This window comes from Doryrhamphus excisus, linkage group LG16, assembly GCF_037039965.1.
Source record: "Doryrhamphus excisus strain RoL-2023G ecotype Guam linkage group LG16, RoL_Dexc_Guam_v1.1, whole genome shotgun sequence".
NCBI classification, from domain to species: Eukaryota; Metazoa; Chordata; class Actinopteri; order Syngnathiformes; family Syngnathidae; genus Doryrhamphus; species Doryrhamphus excisus.
In genome coordinates, this window is record NC_136372.1 from 1,335,119 (window position 1) to 1,357,417 (window position 22,299).

General features: G+C 47.4%; 4 protein-coding genes and 1 long non-coding RNA gene across 6 annotated transcripts; 2 read left to right on the plus strand and 3 right to left on the minus strand.

Annotated features, from left to right (window-relative positions):
- Positions 1-642: 642 nt before the first annotated feature.
- paqr4a (progestin and adipoQ receptor family member IVa) lies at positions 643-6,364 on the minus strand. The gene is made up of 3 exons (XM_058048579.2): positions 5,349-6,364; positions 3,805-4,023; positions 643-3,658 (listed from the first exon to the last, which is right to left on the minus strand). Exons 1-3 carry the CDS (start codon positions 5,620-5,622, stop codon positions 3,225-3,227), a joined length of 927 nt encoding a protein of 308 aa, XP_057904562.1. The 5' UTR covers positions 5,623-6,364; the 3' UTR covers positions 643-3,224.
- A 1,644-nt stretch (positions 6,365-8,008) lies between these two features.
- On the plus strand, positions 8,009-10,951 carry LOC131102856 (perforin-1-like). Its single transcript, XM_058048481.2, has 5 exons — positions 8,009-8,056; positions 8,760-9,305; positions 9,385-9,523; positions 9,607-9,818; positions 10,004-10,951. Exons 2-5 carry the CDS (start codon positions 8,779-8,781, stop codon positions 10,824-10,826), a joined length of 1,701 nt encoding a protein of 566 aa, XP_057904464.2. The 5' UTR covers positions 8,009-8,056; positions 8,760-8,778; the 3' UTR covers positions 10,827-10,951.
- A 111-nt stretch (positions 10,952-11,062) lies between these two features.
- Positions 11,063-19,801, minus strand: LOC131102852 (uncharacterized). Its single transcript, XM_078797442.1, has 26 exons — positions 19,402-19,801; positions 18,837-19,278; positions 18,195-18,490; positions 17,049-17,318; positions 16,379-16,426; positions 16,279-16,305; positions 16,157-16,201; positions 15,989-16,024; positions 15,621-15,695; positions 15,477-15,554; positions 15,350-15,373; positions 15,216-15,260; positions 14,171-14,986; positions 13,918-13,980; positions 13,792-13,836; positions 13,636-13,692; positions 13,492-13,545; positions 13,371-13,406; positions 12,982-13,026; positions 12,860-12,901; positions 12,730-12,789; positions 12,582-12,656; positions 12,380-12,406; positions 12,181-12,219; positions 11,748-11,804; positions 11,063-11,298 (listed from the first exon to the last, which is right to left on the minus strand). The coding sequence occupies exons 4-26, from the start codon at positions 17,110-17,112 to the stop codon at positions 11,294-11,296; spliced, it is 1,863 nt and encodes a 620-aa protein (XP_078653568.1). The 5' UTR covers positions 17,113-17,318; positions 18,195-18,490; positions 18,837-19,278; positions 19,402-19,801; the 3' UTR covers positions 11,063-11,293.
- On the plus strand, positions 19,558-21,380 carry cox6a2 (cytochrome c oxidase subunit 6A2). The gene is made up of 4 exons (XM_058048633.2): positions 19,558-19,693; positions 19,939-20,014; positions 20,931-21,073; positions 21,207-21,380. Exons 2-4 carry the CDS (start codon positions 19,939-19,941, stop codon positions 21,294-21,296), a joined length of 309 nt encoding a protein of 102 aa, XP_057904616.2. The 5' UTR covers positions 19,558-19,693; the 3' UTR covers positions 21,297-21,380.
- Positions 19,909-22,248, minus strand: LOC144901900 (uncharacterized). Of its 2 annotated transcripts, XR_013630055.1 has the most exons (4): positions 21,981-22,248; positions 21,525-21,678; positions 20,320-21,343; positions 19,909-20,046 (listed from the first exon to the last, which is right to left on the minus strand). It is a non-coding gene; the product is annotated as an uncharacterized LOC144901900 (long non-coding RNA). The 2 variants fall into 2 exon arrangements; XR_013630054.1 differs by having other exon boundaries at positions 19,915-21,343; positions 21,981-22,241.
- Between the last annotated feature and the right edge of the window lie 51 nt (positions 22,249-22,299).

Below are 22,299 nucleotides of genomic sequence, written 5' to 3' on the forward strand. Positions count from 1 at the left end.
GTTCTTCACTGACACGCCATTTTGTCATTAGGAGACACAACAATGGCGGCCGGAAGCCCGCCCAGACACGACCCCGAGCTCATCCACTGCACGCGTCCCAGCTCTAAATCAATAGGCTTCTTGGGCAGGCATGACCAATCAATTAAAAAGGATCTGATCAATTCAAATAAATTACTGAAAAAAAGAACTTATTTTTTAATTAAAAAATGAAACAAAATTAAAAAAAAAACAATTTGGAAGAAAAAATATTGCTCTTAATTTTATTGTTTGATTATATAATTATTATATAACAATTAAAATGAATATATTTTTTATCATTGAAATGACAAACAATAAATAAATGAATAGAATAAATAGGAAAATGATTTGACCGTGAACACAACACAGTCAAAAAGTGTGTCAAAAAATAATTGTCACCGATCAAAAATGCTTAAAAAATTACTGGGGGTGGGGGGGAGAGATTTTTTTTCCAATCAAAAAATTAATGAATAAAAAATTAATAAATAAATCCAATGATTTGACGGTTGACCACTAACAGGGCATGACTGGATCCATCAATCAAAACAAATAGGGTGCTTGTGCAGATGAAAAATCTATTGATTTAACCTTTGACCCCCCCCTTTAATCAATCCCAAATGAAAATTGCACAGCTTGCCTTTGACCCCCCCGGGAAGAGAAGACAAGGTGCACGTTTACAAATATAGACTTGAGTTTTATTGCACAATCGTCTGCAGTCAGATCAATGGTCTGTCTGCCAGCAATCACAGGCGCTTGCATGCCACTAGAGGGCGCCACATTCACCCATCATCATCGTCATCATGGAGACATGGAGCAGGTCCTTAGTGGGTCAACTACACGACAATTATTCTGACCCGTTACAAACTAACAGGCTAGCCGGCGCTGCTGTTCTATTTCGAGATACACTGTATATGTTTTTTAAAAAAAATACTTTGTCCCGCTGTACTTCCATGCGTATGTACTGTACTTACATACATACATACATACATGTTGGGACGGGTTCCCCTCCTGTATAAGCACTTCCTGTCTGCTGTAAGCGCTTGTTATGGGCGGGAGATGAAAATCACATCAGACAGGAATGATGACCTTATGGAGCATTCCACCGTACGCGTGCCATTTGCGTCCCCAGGAAGTCAAGTAAAAGTAACAGGAAATACATTTTTTTGTGTCCCGCACATCAGATTACACATTCAACCCATTTAAGGACAATTGAAACGACCTTGAACATTGGGAATATCCACGCTTCCTAAAATGAGACTTCATTTCAATCCGTCCCAACTGTACTTGAACACACCCAGTCCCGTTGGCCCACCGCATTACGCCCTTAGTAACGCGGTCACATGGTAAACAGGAAGTTGGATCAATCAGATCCCCTGCAGCCCAGTACGTTCATCTTAAGAGTGATACAGCAAGCAAATGGCAGCGATTTGGCGGAATGGCCCCCTAAGCGGTACCACTGTACATATATATGCCCGGGACGCCTAATTTGGGACATTCCAGCTACTGTTGCGGCACCTGAGAGGCGGGACGGGGACGGGGGCGGGGCAGCGGAACACACGGCTGACATTAACAACGAGGGTTGCGTCCTCGTTGATTTATGATGCATAGATTGACCTGTGCCGGTCCCGCCCACCCGCATACTCTCGGAAATACAAGTGTAGTCGGGGTCAGGAAAAGGTGAGCAAAGACGGGGCGGCGCCCCTCAAGAAGAAACACTTGGTCGTATGTACGTATATACGCTCTACATACATGTTCAATATTTACACCACGTGTATGGACTTGACCTTCAACTTGGAGCCCTTTAAGAGCAAGGAGCGAGTGATGCTTCGGGGAAGGGGGGGGGGCATGGGGGTGCGATCAAGCTAAGGACGAGCTAATAGCTACTCATGCATCTGTGACGTTAACAAATCAAAGTATGTCGGCGTATGCATGCTAATTTGGCAATAACAGCGCCACAATGGCTGAAAATATTCATTTTCTACCGCTTGTCCTCACGAGGGTCGCAGGGGGTGCTGGAGCCTACCCCAGCTGTACAAGAAAATATACTTTTTTTGTTTTGAAAGGATAAATCTCAGGTGACCTCTTAAACCAGGAAGTACCTGAATAAGCGTGCGGTCATCTAAGCACTTCCATGTTGGCTCAAAGGGTGGTGCGCAACCCGCCTCTGCACCTCGCATGCATAAAAAAAAACATAATACGCCGCATTGGAAATGCATGGTGGTAAACGACCACAACGTATCACCGAGCCGGGTTCCTGCTCCCCCTGCATTTCAAAATAAAATAAATAAATAAATCGAAGCTCATGTCACTCATGTAAAAGGCCGTTTCCTCCTGCGATTTCAGCTCAACATTTGCAATAAAAGTGACTTAGTTCTCTAAAGTGACGCTTAATTAGCACTGTTCTCTTGCGAAGAGGGAAGCTAAGGAGCTAAATAGTCGACGAGGGGGGGGTCGTGGTTGTTCAAAGTCAGTGTCCCCCTGTACAATCATTTTACAACCTGCTAGCCCGATGCTGCAGGAGGGATTTTTGTCGCCAACCTAGCCACCCTGTCGCTATATTTGGCGAGGATCTGGTAGTGAGACTCCTTTCGGCGACGTGACATGAAAAACAAGAACGGGGAACAGAGGTACGTAGGTTTGCAGTTGGAGACATATTTCGTGCTTTTTTTACTCCGTTAAGCAAAAACGATAACGTGGACCGACCGCAGCCACCGATAGATCGCAGTCCTGTGGGCTGTTTATACAACAAACGCTGCTTTGCTTCCTTTTACACTTGCGCGACAGCATCTAATGCTGATATCTTGCTAAAACGTTGCTTTTTACATACATGTATTTATATGTAGTCACATGATTTCACATGGTTCCACTGCAGTTGCTCCCCCTAGTGGGGAACTCGGTGAACTGCATCACCTGTCTATTTTTGGCCCATGCTATGGACAGAAAATATTTCAATGTTAAAAATAATTAGGACTATAAATCCGGAGGCGTGTGCCGATGCATGATATGGACACGCTGCATAGGTAACAACACTGCCCCCCCCGCCCGCCCGTCCCATCAACTAACAGGAACTTCCTAAGGAAGCTCAGCAGTAAAAGTTTCCAGTGTCTTCTACTCGTTCCATGTGAGAAGATCCACAGAAAGAGGCGTGAACATCCCGAATCGCATGCTAGCTCACCCGTCTCTGCCGCAGGGGGGCGGGCGGGGGGTCAGTCCGAGGGACAGTTGTAGCTGTTGATCCACAGCAGGTCGTCCAGCACCCCCCAGTGCAGGTAGAGGATGGAGCCCACCACCAGCACGTGCATGATCTGGTGGCTGTTGCACCAGTAGTCAAAGAGGCCCGGGCGGAAGCGCTCGGGGATGCGGGCGATGTTGATGACGCCGCCCAGCACGGCCAGCGCGTCCATGGTGAGGAAGTGGCGCAGCGAGGTGGGACTGCCGCCGCCCACGCCCACCCAGCGCATCAGGAAGAAGGAGAAGCGGAAGAGCGCCTGCCAGGCGAAGGAGCGCAGGCGGCGCACGCTGCTGCGGGCCGTGACGGCGCAGTAGATGGCGTGGCTGGAGAGCAGGATGTAGACGGCCAGCGCCACCGTGCGGATCAGCGGGTAGCACAGCAGCGTGCTGTAGAGGATCGGCAGCGCCCCTGAGACCACAACCGCACGGTCATTCAAAACTACAACCCCCGATAATCGATCCGAAAACGCACATCAGATGTGGTCGCATGTGTGTACCTAATAGAGCGGCCACTTCTGCCAGAATGCGTAGGGTGCGGAAAAAAAGAGCACTCACCCAGCGTGTTGATCATGCAGATTCCGCACACGTCCAGTTTGAGGAGGGTGTGGTAGACCGGCTCGCCCCCCTCGTGGTTCATGAAGAGGTGGTAGAGCACCGAGCCCAGCTGGGGTGACAGGCAGGCCAGGAAGTGCACCACACCCAGCCACGTCACGCTGATCTGGGACCAGGGGATGTTGAGCGGCAGCAGCACCAGGAAGCAGAGCAAAGGGATGCCTTCGGGGGTTGGGGGAGGCAAGGTTCCATATTGAAAAGACTCGTTTTGATATGAAAAACAAACCTGCTCTGCATGCAAATAACCCAAGGTCAACATCTAGTGGGGGAGACTTTAGCTCTGGGAAGACCACATGACTTGTGACATGTGATTGGCGGCTAAACCTATAGCGCCCCGAGTGGTGTGGCCCGTAAACTGCATAGAAGCCGGAACGCTAAGTGGACTGGCAGCTCTCTGGGAGGTGTTCAAATATTGACACAAGGGTGGAGAGTGAGCAAACTCCAGGAACTAGTCAGATCCTAAGAAGAGGTAAACAAATAGGCAACAATGGAGGACATCCGTCTTCTGGAAGTGGCTACCACTCCGGCACACGGTATTGTCACTAGCTCCGCCCCTTTGGGGTACCACAATGTGGACCTTTTGCCAATAGGAAGCTTGTGCTCCCTCGCCCGGCCTATCAGGCCTTGCAATGTCAAGGCAGTTGGTCCCGGTCACGTGATACCACCAACAATTTTAACACGTCTATTTTAAGGTGGGACGTTTCCGCTCCACGGCCAATGGACCACAGCCTGGCGCTCTGGAGGGACGGACACGGCCTTCCGGACTTCCTGTGGAGGGGTCTAAGATCAACATTAAAGATTCATGCACGACTTTTTCCCTCCCAAAGTGGCACTAAAAGCTAATTGGATCACACCCCACCACCGCCTGGGTTTTTTTCCCCCCGCCTAATTTCATGTAAGTTAAGTTCATGTAGTGGCGCAATTGCATCTGCTGTTTATTATTATTATTATTATTATTTTTAGGTGTTTCTTCATGTTTTTGGGGGGACTTAACATGCATGAATACTCACCAAGGTTGAAGGTGAAAAATTTGGCACAAACCCCTAAAAGTCACTCAGGGATTTCATTTTCAGGGATCATCACCAAATTTTGCGGAGACGTCCGTCATGACAGGACGTACAAAGAAGTCCCCAAAAGCCAAAGTGGCAAATATAGAGCAAGTCAGACATCATGATTGGGACCATTGATTTTGGGCCAAAACGTGGGTGGGGGGTGGGGGGTCGTATTTTGACTAACTCCTCTGAGGGCCCAAATCAAAGACAATGTGTGGATGTGAGCGTGCACGGCAACAAAGTTTGGTGCTGATTTTGAAGATCGGCCCCCAAAATGTAAAGGTTAAGAACTGTACCACAAGGTCAAGAACAATAAACATACATTACATTAACGTTACATTAATAGTGGATCAGTTTTTCCTAAAGGACCTGATTAGCGTGTGTACCTAATGAAGAGAAGAAAAGGTGACTGATGTGGTTTTCAAGTCCACTCACCGTGGGTGTAGATGTTCCCAAGTTCGTTGTGCAGGTAAAAGAGGCTCCTGATGCAGTCCTGCACGGAGGAGACGGGTCGGTATCCGGTCAGGACGTACTTGTTGAACTGGAGATGAGGGGGCGAGCTGGCCCAGTCCAGGAGCCGCGGTCCGTTTAAAAAGGCCATGGCGAACACCACCGATAAGAGGACGCCGCCGAACAAATAGTAGACGGACTGCACGCCGACGTAGACGTTTAGCAAAAGGACGGCCACTAGGATCTTGTGGGACAACATTGGCTTCGGTGGATCCGGTCCTGTTAGCCGCCTAGCTGCTAGCAAACTCGCGTCCAAGTGTGCGGCCACTACCCGGGGAAGGTGGCCCCGCGCCGGCCCGCCGGTACCTGGCTGAGTGTCATCCACCGGGCTGGAGCTCCACGCTTCCAGCCGCGTACATGACGATGTCGGCACGGTCGAGTCAGCGTCTGTGGCATGGGGACAATGTCAGCGCAGCACCCAGAGGACACGCCAGCCTGGTCTTCATGTCAGAGACTCTTCCTCCTCGCTAGCATCCCGGTGAGGGCGGCGCGTCACGGCCGCGGATGCTGCCTGTGCGTGTCCATGCAGCTCCGGAGGATGCTGCTGCCTCGATCCCGCCTCCGGTCCGGTCCTGGAGAAGGGACCGAAGCGCGGTCACAGCTTCAGCATCCCCGGATGTGCTCGTCCTAGCTTCCCTGGTGCTCTTCCGAGGCTGACAGGACAACGTGGGGGGATTCTCGGGCTGAGATTTGAGCGACCGCTGCGGGCTAGCAAAGCCGTCCTGACGACGGGGTGGCGTCAGCGTGGGCCGACCGGCTCGCGGTTCTCTCCGGCAAACACGAGTGTACGTTCACCATTGTCGTTTGGTGGTTAATTCAACTCGTTTTCTGTGGCCGAATGAGAGCCGCGGTCTCCTCGGGACGGCCTTGGATCCTCTGCAACGCCTCGACACAAAAGACAAGCGGCACCTTCATCGAAGGCATCACTTCCGGCCTGCTTTTCAAAATAAAAACACCATTTAACGCGTTGCCGTCATGCAAATAATACTAGCAGTAGTGTGGTACTTTAACCAAACAAGTTGGATTTCAGAGACTTATATTATTTCCAAAATTCACCAACTATAACGTTAACTGTTTGATAAAAGTGTGATTACTGAACTCAAACAGGATAGGTTTTGAGGCTGTCTATCTGGACTTTTACTTTGAAGGCAACATTTCCAAACTTCCTGTGTCTAATGGGGTTTAACCATAAGCATCTTGACGCTGCTGAGTGCAATACCATCACTGGAAGAGCCATTGTTGCCTTCCCCTTCCTTGCAACAGCAGGAAGTGTTACATGTGCCGCCCGGGCGCCAATGAATGATAAAAGGTGTCAACAAATGTGAATTAGATGCTAGAGTACATTCCAGCTCTACAAGTGTCAACAGCCCGGAGGATCTTGAATTGACCGTCTATCTTTACCACTTAGATTGAACTGACAGCACACCTTTCCATTATCCCATGCTACAAATTCTAATTCATGGCCATTGGAGCCTGGAGGTCAAATAAGTCAGAAGGGAAGTCGCATGTCACAAGAATTCTACTCCATTATGTTGAGTATGGAATTAAAATGAGCGTGCACTGTCAACGCGTCATGTGAAGAAAGGAGACAAATGTTTATCGGGCGGGCAGAGACTTGCGAGGAGCCCTTGAAGGCAGCGGGTGACGCAGTGTAATCGTCTAATGGAAGAGCAGCGCTGAGGTTGGGGATGAATCACCCCACCTCTCACCCCACTCTGCCGCCGCGTGACATGCAACAACCTGAAAGCGACCTTTGCACGTGCAAGGTAAATGACGTTTGTGACTGTTAACTGTGATGGGTGTGATTTTCCCGCCCACGGTTGGGCTCAAGCTCAATCAAAATGAAACAAGATGAGCATAAATGCTGAGGACGTGAACCACAAAAGCCACAATCAAGCCTATTTTCCCCAGTGAGCAAAAAAAAAAAAAAGAACATGAAAGTTGATCATTTCAATATGTACAATGTGGAATTGCATTTTATCATACCAGGAAGATGTGGGCCAATGATAGACCCCAGGGGGATGCCTCAAAAGGTTTGAGGTCAATCAAGCAAAAGCAAGCCATCTTTTTGCAGGAAGTGTGAAGGTGGCTACTGATGTGTTGGATCTTTTCCGCTTTGATCAAACACGGCATCCTAAGTGGCAATTGATCATTTATCATGGTCCCCATTTCCCCACTGGGGACCAAAAACAGACCCCTGGGGGGCACCTGCAAAGAGAAGCACTGAACAGGCAACCTTGACAGAGAACAGAAACTACAAGGATGATGTTGAAGGAAAGACAGGGCACAAAGGATAGACCCCTGGGGGACGCCTCAAAAAAGATAGAGTTCAGTCAATGCCCCGAGAATAAAATGACCAGGATGATCAAAACCAAGACAATCAGAGTCCAGCATCAGTTCAGAGTGCATGATTGCGATATTGATCCTGATATTGCTTCTTTGCTGAGTGGAACGCCAGCTTCCTGCCGAGCACCAGCTCCACCCCCGTCTGAGAAACTCGTCAAAAGTAGTCAAGACCACCGTTGCCACAACAACAACCTCCGCCCCCTTTTCTTGAAAACATTGAAGGCAGACGCCGATGCAGTCAGTTTGACAGCTTCAGCTATCGGCGAATCTTTGCGGGGTCAAGAAAGGTAAGTCTGCGATGACGTTCAAATGTTCCGTCACATTTAAAACCTCTTTGATGCCACATTTCATGTTGGATAAGTGATTTTAGGGCATTTGTGTCACATTTTGCTTGTCTTTCTTGACATCAGACAAGCTACGTCACGGTTCAAGGTTCAGTCATCACACGGCAATCATTTTGGAGAAATTGACAGTATATGGACAAATAGCCACAGTTCTTAATGAATGAATCAAGCGGGGGTTGAACGAGATCCCTACCTAGTAGGGACCAAATGTCTGAAAACTTGGCTTCTTTTAGTGGACTTGGACAGTATCGGTATCACCAAACTAGAACTGCCGTTGTGGGAAAAGCTAATCGCATTTATGCCACGAAACAGAAACTGAAAATATTTTAGTCAAACTGACGGTAACACTCCATTACACCCTTTCGCCCACACCTACCCGAGGCACCCCACGGATGAGTGTTTACTGGAAAGATTTGATACTTTCAGCCATTAAAGAAAACTCGGCCCCTACTTCTTAGTCCCTTCTTAATAGATGACATTTGAACGAAATGCCAGGCTGATGAAGATAACTGATGCAGAGGGAGACCACAAAGCCTCACCCACACACACCCACACAAACGCACACACGACAGGAAAAACAGGGTTTGAGAAGTCTACCCAACCCCAATGATTGACACAATGAAAAATCTGACGTCTTCTTTTCCAGATTCCAAGACAGCATCAACATGATTCTGTTGAATACTTGCACCGTCCTCATGCTCTTCCTCCCCCGGCACACACACCAGTCCTGCACGGTGGGCTCCCCCAAACAGTGTCTCCACGCAGAACTGGCTCCAGGCACCAACCTAGCCGGGGAAGGCTTCGATATCACTGAGATGAAGCGCAAGGGGGCGTTTGTCCTGGACGTGAATGAGTGGAAACGCAAGGACAAAACGTGCACCCTGTGCACCAACCCCTTCCTGGGGAAGGCCCGTCAGAAGCTTCCCCTGTCTGTGGTGGATTGGAGGCCAAAGCGGTTCTGCAGATTAAACGAGGCCAGTACACTTCACAGATCCAGTGAGGCTCTCGTCAATTCCATTACTTCCATAGTGGAAAATAATTGGCGGGCCAGTCTGAGTGTGAACGCTACAAAATACGGTGCAGGACTGATGCTGGCCGGCACCCAGTCAAAACTGGCCCAGTACTCCATGCAGAAAACCAAGACAGACAAGTTCAGCTTCGTCAGCCAGAGAATGTCCTGCGAGTACTACAGGTAAGAAGGTGACGGTGAGATGTTTTCCCACAGCGCAGCTTTAACGCATTTTTCTTTGATGGGCGTCCCACTGGAACAGCTACAGGGTGTCCGGCAAGCCAAAGCTGCATGCTGAATTTCGAAAAGCACTGAAGGAGCTTCCAAAGACCTACAGCCCTCGATACAAGCAACGTTTTTATAAACTGATTGACAACTTTGGCACCCATTACATCACAAAGGTACCACGTCCATCAACCAGACCAACAGTGGAACCACCACAGTCCAACAATCCAGCAACCGAGTACTAATACTAAATGTCTAGGTGAAACTGGGAGGATCTGTCCAGTCCATCACCAGCATCAAGCAGTGCCAGGCCAGCCTGCAGGGCCTCAGCGCAGAGGAGGTGCAGATGTGCCTGGAGGTGGAGGCGTCTCTCACCATCAAAGTGACCAAGAAAGCCGGCTACAAACACTGCAAGAACGACACCGACAAGACCGAGAGCAAGGCCAGCTTCTCCAGCCTCTTCAACGACAGGTGTCAATCAACCAAGCCGCTTCATTCCACTCACTTCTTCAGTCTTCTGAATGGGCCTTTTCAGCCTTACAACACATCACCCAGTGTCTGGTTGGGTGGTCTGATTGGTCTAAACGAGTAAAATTACTTTGACCGTATCCTCACACATCACAAATCTAACCCCAACGGTCCTGTCTTTCCCACAGGTTCACAGACATAAAGGGGGGTCACACCAGTGATGTGGACCTTCTCTTCTCCTCAGGCAAAGACCCATCAGCCTACAAGGAATGGCTTGATACGGTGCCACACTACCCAGACATTATTTCCTATTCCCTGGAGTCCCTGCACGAGTTGCTGCCGGCTAACAGCCCCTCAAGGAGGAACCTGCGAGCGGCCATAAGCCACTACATCCTGGAGAGGAGTCTGATCATGGACTGCAGTGGGCGCTGTCAGGACGGCATCAGGAGCGACTCCAGGGACCCCTGCGTCTGCCAATGCCACAACAACCGTGCCGTAACCCAGGACTGCTGCCCGAGCCGAGCCGGCATGGCCCGGGTCATCATAACCATCCAACGAGCTTCAGGACTATGGGGAGACCACAACACGGCCACCGACGGCTACGTGAAGATGTTTTTCAACAAACAGGCGTATCGCTCTCCCGTCATTCTCAACAACAACAACCCCCACTGGGCCACCATCTTTGACTTGGGCACTCAAGATCTATCGGCGGCCCTGAAAGTCAGATTTGAAGTGTGGGATCAGGACAGCGGCTGGGACGACGACCTCCTGGGACAATGCGAGCAAATCCTGAAGGCGGGAGAGACGCAGGACATGTGTGCCATGCACCACGGCCGGTTCTTCTACAAGTGGAATGTGAAATGTGCTCCCAGCCTGGGCGGTGAGTCATGCATGGACTACAAGTCTTCGCCAATGAGCCAGAGTCTGGAGAGCATGTATGTGTCCCGCCACGCTCACCCTGTCCCCCAAGACATCCTGTTAGAGATGGGTGTGCTTGAACCGCTGACGTAATCACGTGTAATGCTCCCGGTAGTTAAAGCAGGACTTTTACCATCATTACTGTGTGCAAGCTAGTTCATGTGACTTAAATACTTTTTATGCATTTATGTGGCGTTTACTGTAAAACAATAAAAAATGAGCGCAAAGTGTTTGGTGGATTATTTTTGGGCCTCCCGTCAGGCAGCATTGGCGCTCATAAAACAGGAAGTGGTGACATTTCCTGTGAAGAAATGTGGCGTCAAGTGTGACGGTAAACTCGGTTTGACACGCATCTACTTTGCATGATTTGGGCTTCCATGCGGGATCAAATAAATACATTATCAGGTCATGTATTTTCCACATTTATTTTCAAATACATCGGTCACGTTTTTTGTCGCCGTCACCAGCCGCAAGTAGAAATGCTTAACAAAAGCCAGTTACGTATAAAGATTACAAAAATATAAACACAGAAAAGATTTGAATGATGGCAGTCATTTCCATCAGCCTGACAAAGACAAACAGAAAGCAGAATTAAACTATTGACGTCATTGCAGTTGTCGCTTTCATAGCATACAGTTTATGTGATTATCGGATTGGAGGAAACAGCGCCCCCTTTGGAAGCGTGGATGCAAGAGCGGTACAAACAGCGTTTTAGAACATGGAGGCCCGTTTCCGCCACCGAGAGAAAACAGAGTCATTACAAGTCATAATTATGAGGTAAAAAGAAATGCCATACAAACTGTACATGTGTGGCTTTTTCAAGGAACCCTTCAACACTCAGGCCCATGTACAGTTTATATCTCATAATTTTGATTTTTTGTGTCACAATTTGGACTTAAGTCATAATTCTGACTCTCACAACCAACCTTTCATCCCATAATTATGACTTAGCATTGTCTTTCACTGGCGGCAACGGGATTCCATACCTCCGGGCTCAAACCCCCCCCTTCTCACCTTTGTATCCACTTGCGAGCGGTCCGGTTCCTGCACCATACTTGCCGGCTTGCTCTCCTGTGAAAGGTTTGATCCGCTTCCGGTTAGAAATGTAGGAAAAACATTTGGCAACAGCTCAACATTTGGATATTTTTGCTGCAATGCTGGCACTAAAATTAAAATGCATCAATAAGTGTTCATTTACAGGAAACATTTAGCGTAGCTGGTTTTGTCAAAACGCTCTTACTGTATCAGGGGATAGTTTGAGATTGGCCTTTTGGTTTGGTGATGTAGAAAGATGTCTTTGACTACAACATTTACTTTCTGCTGTCATTACTGATGTAGTTTTAGAAATCACAATGATTCGGGCGGCACACTGCACTTCTCACGGGGCCAAAATGGCTGCCCAATACATAAAAGGAAGACGATGATGGAGGAAGTCTTTCTCGCTTACCCAACGCATCTCGACTTGCACCAAGCTGTGGGACGTAGCCTTGGCATGCACACACAAAAGCACACATCAGTAACGAACCGCAAATGAACCACAAAAACATGACAGCAACCCTGCTTTCTGGTTGGCGGTCCATGGCTTACAGACATTCGCAGCTTTTACCTCCTTCCCTGAATTCAAACAGGAAAACGGCAGGACTCACCTGCTTGTGGAGCTCCATACGTTGCGCCTGAAAACACAAAAACGCCCATCTTTAAAACAGAAAACTAAATACCAGACGCCGCATGGAGCTAAGCCTGCTATACCCACAGGGTTGCAATCTATTTGTGGCAATGTGCTATTTGCATAATTGGCCATGACGTACACTGTGTATAGTATATCCATAGCAACACTGAACATCTCACCGTGCTTGCTGGCACTCTTGCTGCCGTCACCGCTGAGGCCAAGAGACTGAGCAGGGTATGGATAGCCTCCATCTCCTGAGAAGCAGAAATGTCAAAGGTCATGGTAGGACAGTCATAGAAGTTGTCCTCAAATTCAACTCTAAGTTACCTTCAAGCCGTGCAGGAGCCACAGGAGCGCTGGCGTACGGGCCCTGAGCTCCTGCTCCTCCTGCAGGATGAAAAGAATGCATCATAACTCTCACAAGTTACAAAAAACAGCAGAGGTTCAACAGTCTCACCATATTTGCCAGCAGCCGGGTCCACTCCAGCACCAAGTCCTCCTAGAAAAAGATAAGAACTTTTAATCCATGAGATGTTTTGGCTATCCATGAATGGACTGCTGTGTTTCTTGCCATCTTACCGTATGGTCCCTGAGGCTGTCCACCGTAGCCTCCTGTACCCAAGGCTGAAACATTTAAATCACATTTGAACTACTACAAACTTGTTATTGTTTGGAAAATTACCCCCCACAGAATGCAGTTGTCAATCAAAAGCATCCACGGGAGCTGCAGCCGAACCGAAGAGCAACTAAACGTGCTGAGCAGCGCCCTCCAGTGGATGAAATCGCATATAGCAACTTCAAGATGGTTGACTTTATGACAAGTGTTTTCAAAAACGTGGAAATGGCTGTGCTACGTCTAACATTTTTTATTAAAAACACATTTTTTAAACCCACTGTATTTTTCCCCACTGTACTGTATCCAAGGTCAATATTCCTTATAATAGCATTTTAGCACACGAAGTACTTACCAGCGCCATAAGGATTCCTGTAACCATTCCCATAACCTATCAAGCAAGAATGCAAATGAATAAATGCTTTAATGGAGGTCCCATTCATATATGCAAATGGAAACTAGATGTTCATACTTACCGTAGCCGTTGCCTGAAAGAGCACCCAGGTATCCTGCTGCACTGCTGCCATAACCTGCGAAGACACGCCATCAATACGCTGCATTGGCAGACATGAGTACGTAGTCTATGTACGTGAATATGTACGTATAGGGTATGTACGGACCTGTTGACACGCCTGCAGGACCTTTGGTGTATCCTCCCTGACCGACAGCAGCTGGAGCTGACATGTTGGACAGGAAATGAGGTCATTAAGTCAGTGGACGTGCATTGATTTTAAAAGTCACTATACGGTAGGGGCCAGGGGACTGTGCAGACTTACCTCCATGTTTCTCGCCTGCTCCCAGGTACGCTCCCTGGCCTAAAGCTGTAGCCGGCGCATGGAGTGGTGTAAATGTACATTTATGACAAGCGGGTGTTATCTTTAAATGTTAGTGCACAGCATTACCTGGTCCGTAAGCCCCCGGGACAAGGCCTGATCCAAGATAGTTTCCTGGATTAGCAATAAAACCTGAGGAAGGAGAGAATGTACAACAAGGTGAATGGAGGCACACCAACAGGGACGCCCCTGTGGAGCAATCAGGAATAAGTGTGGGAACAAAAGGCAGCTTTGACTTGGACTAGTGGCAATGGAAATAGAAGGACTGGGAGTGTAAGAGAGGCTACTTTAATATCCATCAGATGATCTGACAGGCTTTTACCTTGCCGCCCTCCAGCCCGGGCGACACCTAAACCTGCCTCTTGGGTCAAGGGTACATTTCTTGGCACTTCCTGTATTTGAGGATTTGATGGTCGCGTGCCCAAAGTGCCACCGAGTTTCTCTTCATTGGCGTTTTTAGCCGGGATCCCAAGGACGTCTGGCCTCCTCTGTTCCGGGGCGAAAGCAATGCTAGGACCTTGTAAGCGGGCTAATTGTTTGTTTCGGGTGTCCGAGGATGGTAAAAGACCAAAGGTTTCAGATCTTGGCGCTTGAGGAGCACGAGCTCCGTGGTTTCCCAAAATCAAGGGGTATCCACAGTTCTTGCTTTTCTGGTGTTGTCTAGCAGATGAGGCGTTTCCTCTGGCGCTTTGTGCAGGGGAAGCAGGAGCAGCCATCGCTCTGAGCTTGTCCTCATGTACAGATTCTGGTTTTCGAGCTCCTGCGGTGGTCCGCATGGCTCCTTGACTTGCACTCATTTTTCTTTGCAAACCTGAAGGATCAACAGCTCCCCCTGCTGGTGCTGGTGACACAGCCGGACCAAGACCTTGAGCCCCAATGGCCGGCCCGAGACTTGATGCCTTCAGTTTCGGGTCAAGGCGTTTAGCTTCTCTTCCAGTCGGCAGCACCGCAGGTGCAAAGCTATCGTCTGTGATTAATTCAGAAGCTGCGGGGCCAAGAGCACTTCCTCTCTCCTTGTTGGACCTTTCAACTCCAAGAGTTCCTTCTGGGCCTCTGAGCAAGGCATCGAGGGCTCCACTTTTTGCTCTGACATCCTGAGCAGCCTTCTTCAATCCTCCCACATCTGCCGCAGACACACCTGACGGGGACACATCATCATGCAAAACGTGTTGACCCCACGACGTCAAATAATGCACACCGACTGGCACCCGTGGGAAGAGGGACGGCCTTTGGGTCAGATTAATACCAACGTGACCTCTGATGCAAAATAAAGTCAAAGGGGGAATTTACGTTTCTCTTTTACTAAGTGTATGAGTACAGTATTCATGCATACACATTTTGAGGTTGCAGGGTAACTGCTTGATTACCTGGTTTGACTGCGGGGTAGCCAATGCCGGCCAAAGGTCCGTATCCTAACAAGAAAACAAAGTCCTAAATTTACAAACCCAGTTGTGGGCCGTGCATTACCTGCCTTCAAACTTTTTTTGAAAAAAAAAATTACCTGGAAGGGGCCCAACGCCATAAGCTGTAACGATACAAAAAAACATTTATGCTGAAAAGGTTTAATTCCCTAAAATGAGGAGAATGGCACTCAGCAGAAAGCAGACCTCTACCATGGCTCGTCCTACCACGTTTGCCTCCGTGGCCCATCCCCAGTCCGTTTGCAGGTCCAAGCCCCAGTGGCAATCCCGTGCCAAGACCAGCCCCTGATGAATGCAACATTAGAAATACTCCAGTGGTTTCCAACAGGCTAACTATAACTATAGCAATACCATAGACTCCATGGTTTCCATAGCCACCAGGCAGCCGTGCAGGTACACCTCCCAGGCCGAGAGGTCGGTAACCTCCTATGCAAACAATTTAAGATAGTTACCGTTTGTGAAATATCAATATCAAAATTGGAAAAATTAGGTTGGCAAAAAAGTAATTATTAGGAGAATAATGTAATACGTACAGCATTATGAGGAAAAACAGAAAACAATGAGCAAAGATCAAAGGTCATGCTAATACTTTCTTCAGCTATATCGATGTAGCATATAGTATCTACTACATGTGGTGCTTTACAAAATACCAACATGGGCTGTGCATCCTCTACGTTTAGTCTCTGGAAAATGTTTGGACACCCCCCATGACAACTTACCTCCTCCAAGAGGACTGGTAACTGGGTAATGCCCGACTAAGAGGAGATAAGCATAAACATGTCAGCATAAGATGTTATTTTCTGAAAAATAATCGTTTCCAATACTCAAACATGACATGAATTTGTCAATAGAAAATGAGAACAGTGTGTTTAAAAAATGAAACATACTTCCAGCCTTCAAGGGTTTGTTGGCATATCTGTTGCCCAGAGCTCCTAGGGTAAAAAAAAAAAAAAAAAAAAGTAAGAAAAATGTCAACCTGTTTCATTGGCCACAACTTTTGTGCACTGACCTCCTCCTTTGGCTCCAATGCCAACACCTGCAGTGAACATTGATGTGTTTTTATTACCAATGTATACAACCAATAATACAATGTCAGTCACCATGTTTACCTCTGGCTGGCAGGATCCTCCCCCATGACATGCTCTGTGGTTTAATCCCTGAAACACAACATACCCGAGACTGAATGGTCACATGCAGTAGAAAGAGGCGACTTTGTGGAGCCTTTTGCTTCTTCTCACATTTGACCGTCAAATTTTATCTGGCCTATGCCGCCATCCTTTGATTGAAGAACATTAAATAATTCACGTGGAGCGGTATGTCACACGTGGGTGAGAGTCGGGCCGCTGAAAGCGCCGATTCATAAAATCCTTTGGAAGAAAAATCCCATCGCTGTTCGCTGGAAAAAAATGGCTTTTCAAGAACATTTTTAAACTTAAGTTCATTCAGCATTAACAGTCCTGTAAAAATGCAATGGTTAAGGCAGGAACGTTTAATCTGAAAGTACTGTCTTTGTGAACGTCATCTATGCACGTTTACTTAACCAGAAAAGACTGAGGTTTCAAAATGTCCTTTACTGTACATGACCCAGACTGACAGTTAAAAACCAACCCAGCATACACTCAGACAATGGCAAAATATCAACATGAAAAAGCTAAAGCAGCTCCTTAAAAGGTTAGACCCAGAATCATAAAGCATGAAGGCAGGCTTCTCTACTGGGACCCATTTTTCTTCGGTCATCAAGCACTTATGTTTTAAAAATCCTTTCCAAGTGTTCCTTACCACCCTGCAGCGTTTGCTGAATGAGGCAGAAGAGCAGCACGACTTGAAGAGCTGGATACAACATGACGGCGGAGAGACCAGATGAAATGATGGATGCATATCACGACTTTTATAGGCCGCTGTGTGGCACCGCTGGCTCCCTCCCACTGACCGATCCTGCCCTCTGCGTTGGTCCTGTTGGGTCACACCGTGGCCCGTTTTGGTCCGATGCCGTCTCTATAGGAAGTCTCATTCCAAAATTAAAATCAGCTTTTCCCACTTAAGTTTAACCTGCAGACAGGTAAGAATGTGCAGAATGTGAAATAAATGAAAACACAAATATTACAATACAGTCAATTCAAAATAAGAAAACATGTATTTATTATATATAAAATTGGCATTTTCAGTTTTTCTGAATGATTGTGTAACAGGGCATTTTTTACAAACGTTCCAGACTTCAGGGACATCCGGGGAATATGTTGATATTTCAGGAGAAAAAGCTCAACTGTTGGATTTGTGTCGCTAAGGATGAGATCTGCTGCCAAGGTCCTACAAAAAGTGACAAATGCTTCTCGCCAACACCAAATAGTGCCTTGCCAAGTTGTGTGTAGTTTGGGTGTGAGCCCACTCACAAAAATAATCGCGATTAAAACCGCAAAGATGAAGATTTTACAAATTGCCAGTGATAAAACGAAGTATTTTGTGAAAAGCCCTGATTTGATAATAATTTCTAAAATATTTTCCACACTCAGTGCAGGGTCTGGGAGACAGGCCTGATCTTTCTGTTTATGCAGAATGCCTGAATAAAATAGTTCTGTCAGTTGTTAATAGTGGAAAGAAAAAAAAGGGCCCACGTTAGCACATTATTCAGTTTAAAGAGTGAGTTACCATAGCAACAAGGGTGTTGTGATCATGTGTTGAGACTACAGACACGAAGCATTGGCCCGTGATGGCATGAATCCTATACGGAAAGGTCTGCTGGTTCTTCATGTAACGTTTACATGCGAGCACAGCAGCGCCCGATTCAAACAATGTAGGCCGTGTCTGCTTTGAAAGAGCCCGTCTAGCTCCTTTGGACACTTGAAGAAAAAGCCAAGCGGGACCACCGCATCGTCTCCCTAGGAGGTAGCGAGAACAAGACCAAAACATCACCCCCGTCTGACTCACCAGTAGACTCCTCGCCTCTAAACATTTGTCTGGTCTGCACGTTTGCCTGGCAGTAAAAGCCACGGTCTCATCCGTGAGGGTCTGGCCGTGTTCTTGGCCATGCCAACGCTTCCAGACAGAGTCACGGCTGTCAAGACGTACGCTGGGACAAGGGTGGACTGTATCGGCTCATTCAGCCAGAGAGACCTTTCAGGAGACGCATCTGGATGGTAGTTTCATGGTGGTCTGTCCTATTAGAAACACTATACGCCCCCAAATGACGACTCCACGCGCCCGTCCTGATGTGCACTTAAAGGCTGGAAGAGAAGAAAACCCGTCTAAATGTCAAGTGTCAAGTACACAAGAAGATCTTGTTAGCTGAGCATCAGATGAAAATAACATTCAGGTGTTTGAGCCAACCATTCAATAAAAATGAACAGTAACACTCCTGAGTTAAAAGTTTGTGTCCGTCAAGTGGTTTACTGGCAGTTTTATGGTCATCAGTCAGCGTGGACCACCTGCTGGGGGGGGGGGGTACAATATTAGTGTTGGGCTTTATGTAGCCTGTCCAAGCTCAAAGCAGAGGCTAACATATGCATTCATGAATCAGTGTGGGCCTTATAGTTTAAAAGGGAACTAACAACAAATTTGGCCCTTGAACACCTGCAGCAAATGGAAATGTGGGCCACGGTGGCGTGGAAGTTCTTCCCACAATAACAAGGCCGGAGACGTTCAGACTGTTTGCATGACCGGCTGACATCACCAATGGCTGAGTCAGTCCGTTTGAAAGTGGCCAGATGGAGACAACTAAAGTATCACCAAATGTGCACAAAACCAAGATTTAACACTGAAATTAAGACATCATCATCTGTCTTTATACTTGGTTGGAAACGCACATCAAGATAGTAGGCAGCTTCAACTCTAATATTGGTGGTTCCCAGGTTAGGGTGTTCCATTTCTTGGTTACAAACCATCCATCTTATCCGGGGTCGGGTCATGGGGGCAGCAGCCCAGACTTCCTTCTCCCCGGCGATCTCATGCAGTTTCTCCCAGTATGTCCTGGTCGTCCTCAAGGCCTCCTGCTGGTCCGACACGGCAAGAACACCTTCCAACCACAAACACCATGGAAGTATGCAGTATGCAAAACAATGATAAGATACAGTATGTAACATTTTAAGTGTTTTATCATGGCATGTGCACATGCATATTGACATGACATATTCCTCACCCACAGATCTGACTTGGGGTGAGTCGTGAGTTTCAACATTATTCATGACAGACCTCTGTCCTGGAAGCAGAGACACGCCTACTCTTGCTCTTCCATGCCCGCCTGTGTGCTCGGCCCAAATATAAACTCAAGTTTCTTGGCACGGGTACAGGTTGGGAGGGGAGGAGCCTCCCATGCCTGGTTCACCTCAGGACAGACTGAAGGACAAACAAGCAGGAAGGAAAGTAAAGAGAGCCACAAAGTTGCTGGGAGGGAAAATTAAGCCCATTAAATCTCGTCTGCCTGAAGCACAGTAAGTTGACTTTGTATTTTTCATTAGTTGACGCAGTGACATGTGTAGGCTCTGCTTCAGACCTCTCCTTTGCCATGTACAGGACAATTTTAGGCTTAGATACTGTCCCCCAAGCGTTGACTTATCTTGAATGTCTTGAATGATACGCCTGCATGAAGTAAAAAAGATGAAGGTGCAGAATCTGTTTCTGCTGGTGTGCATGCATCATATCTCACCTCTGCAATCTCCGGTCTTGGTGTCCACAGATGTCTTTGTCTCCGGCCGCCTCGGTCGCCCGACGCATGCTAGCTGCTGCGTCACATTCGAGCCATGAAGGAGGAGGTCAGGATGACTTCACATTCTCACACACAGACCTCAAAGGTTTAACAAATTCATTGAGCCTCTGTTGTTTAAGCATCAAGGGATGAACTCTCCTGATATACATCGAAATACCTCAAAATCTCCATGGAAGTAGCAGGTTCACACTTACACTAAAAAAAGCACACAAATCACTTTTACATTACATCTGTCAAACAATTTATAACCCACAACTGACCCCAGACAAGTGTAGTGTCAAAGAAGCAAAATAAAGGACGATACTAAAAAGGGTCAACATTTTACAGCCTGGGAAAATGGCAAAAGAGTACCTGTAGCAAGCGTGTCATGAAGGAGAGTGATGCATGCAAAACCCTGGCAAGGATTCACAACAATCTGGCCAAAAACTAGCAGGACCGCTTGGCTTCAGGAGGCCAAACTGCAGATGAGATGTAGGTGTGCTGACCAGATGAGCAGAAGAGAGGAGTCCACTGCAGGGCTGCAAAAAAAGACAGCGGAGAACAGCAGACCAAACAGTGCAAATCATGCCGACTGCTTATTATTTTTACATTTCAGTATGAAGGAGTGTTAGCTTACACTTGAAATCCAAACATATTGCAGATGGACCACGGTCTACTAGTGTATTTTTGTACCTTAATGTTTATGAGGTGAAGAGTCTGCTTTGTACACACATACATAAACCTGCCAATAGCGGGCCTACGTTAACCAATTTGGCGTCGACTGAACCCTGCAGGACACAAATGGACTCTTATTGTGGCTTCTCACGGATAGATATCCTGTAGCTGAACATGAACTTTAAAGCATGAGAGCTGGCAGCCAGCCCAAATTCTTTTTCTTCACATTTGGTGGTAATCTGATATGGAATCCATAGTGGGACAACTGGCAATGTGCCTAAAAAACATTTAATCTGCTGACTCCACAGCGAGGACCTGGAAAATCCTGACCTTCATCTTGGCCTTACCCGGCGTCGGCGTGTGCATGGCAAACGCCTACATGAAGATGCAGGAGCACTCGCATGATCAGCCAGAGTTTGTGCCCTACCCTCACCTCCGCATCCGCACCAAGGTGAGCAGCATCCCATGAAAAAGCCGCCCGCGACTTGACACTACCTCAAGACTATTTACATCAAACATAGTTCCAGAAGTAGGCAGAGATTTACTGGCTAATTCAGACATTGCTCCCCACTGTCTGCTAACAGAAATTCCCTTGGGGCGATGGCAACCACTCGCTGTTCCACAACCCCCACACCAACGCTCTGCCAGAAGGCTACGAGAGCTCCCACCACTGAGTGCCAGACTGAGGAGCCGTGATTCTTCCACACAGAGATGCCTTGCACTGGAATAAAAAAAAAAAAACAGTTGTGACCTTGTTTGAGCTGTATTGTATTCTATTAGTGTGTGTAGTGATGATAATCCAAGGAAAAGTGGATGTTGGCTGAAAGGAAAATGCTACTAGTTGCTCTATCATATTGTAAAACATCACAGCTAAGTGTTTTAACAAACACATAAGAAAGTACCTTTTCATTCTGCCTCCTGAAAAGGTCACCAGCTTTCTTCAGGTCTTCTTCAGGTCTGGCTGGTCTGGTAGTAGTAGCTGGTGTAATGGCGGTCACCTGTACAACCTGGCCCTGCATCACCGGGTCCACCAAGCCCCACTAAATGAGTCAAATTCTGTTCATGACACCAAAACACTTCTTAATCTTGTTATTTTCACATGTAAAACAATATAGAAACGCATATTTCCGGTGTTGACATATTTCGCTCATATTTGAGCGGTATGGCTGCCATTACGCGTCCTCAGCCAAGATGGCGGCGGTTCAGAAAACTGCCTGCATCGCAACTTCATTTCACTCATATTGTATGACTGCTTACAGGCGCGATTTTGACGTGACCACTTCTATTATTCACATTTCCAACGACTAAAAGTACGCTAAGTGAGCCTAAAAAGTACCTTTTGAGGGTGAATGGCTTACCTTCGCCGAGGCCACAAACATTCTTCCAGCAGGGGGACGATGACAAACTTTGGGCGGGCTCTTGAACCTTTTAAGCATATCTTGCAACTATTTACACAAACACACCTCAGCACGACCATTTCTATGGGTAAATTGTTAAATATTATTGGAATTATTCCCCTATTATTCGCAAGAAAGGTAGTGAAGTGGACAAGCAACGAATCAATGCAAACAACTGGAGGTCAGAAAACCTGATTGGTGGGCGGGGCAATTGACTTGAGTGGCAGGTGCATGAAAGAAACGAAACAGCTTCCGGAAAGTTCTGTTTTCTAAGAGAATA

Coding starts and splice junctions, on each gene's coding strand:
- paqr4a (XM_058048579.2), bottom strand. CDS start 5,622: ATGTTGTCCCACAAGATCCTAGTGGCCGTCCTTTTGCTAAACGTCTAC. Junction 4,024..5,348: donor TGGGAACATCTACACCCACG/GTGAGTGGACTT, acceptor CAACCCCCGAAG/GCATCCCTTTGCTCTGCTTC. Junction 3,659..3,804: donor CTGCATGATCAACACGCTGG/GTGAGTGCTCTT, acceptor TTGTGGTCTCAG/GGGCGCTGCCGATCCTCTAC.
- LOC131102856 (XM_058048481.2), top strand. CDS start 8,779: ATGATTCTGTTGAATACTTGCACCGTCCTCATGCTCTTCCTCCCCCGG. Junction 9,306..9,384: donor ATGTCCTGCGAGTACTACAG/GTAAGAAGGTGA, acceptor CCACTGGAACAG/CTACAGGGTGTCCGGCAAGC. Junction 9,819..10,003: donor TCCAGCCTCTTCAACGACAG/GTGTCAATCAAC, acceptor TCTTTCCCACAG/GTTCACAGACATAAAGGGGG.
- LOC131102852 (XM_078797442.1), bottom strand. CDS start 17,112: ATGTTGTATCCAGCTCTTCAAGTCGTGCTGCTCTTCTGCCTCATTCAG. Junction 14,987..15,215: donor CTACCCCGCAGTCAAACCAG/GTAATCAAGCAG, acceptor TGTCCCCGTCAG/GTGTGTCTGCGGCAGATGTG. Junction 13,407..13,491: donor TCTTTCAGGCAACGGCTACG/GTAAGTATGAAC, acceptor CTTGCTTGATAG/GTTATGGGAATGGTTACAGG.
- cox6a2 (XM_058048633.2), top strand. CDS start 19,939: ATGTCTTTGTCTCCGGCCGCCTCGGTCGCCCGACGCATGCTAGCTGCT. Junction 20,015..20,930: donor TTCGAGCCATGAAGGAGGAG/GTCAGGATGACT, acceptor CTGACTCCACAG/CGAGGACCTGGAAAATCCTG. Junction 21,074..21,206: donor ACCTCCGCATCCGCACCAAG/GTGAGCAGCATC, acceptor GTCTGCTAACAG/AAATTCCCTTGGGGCGATGG.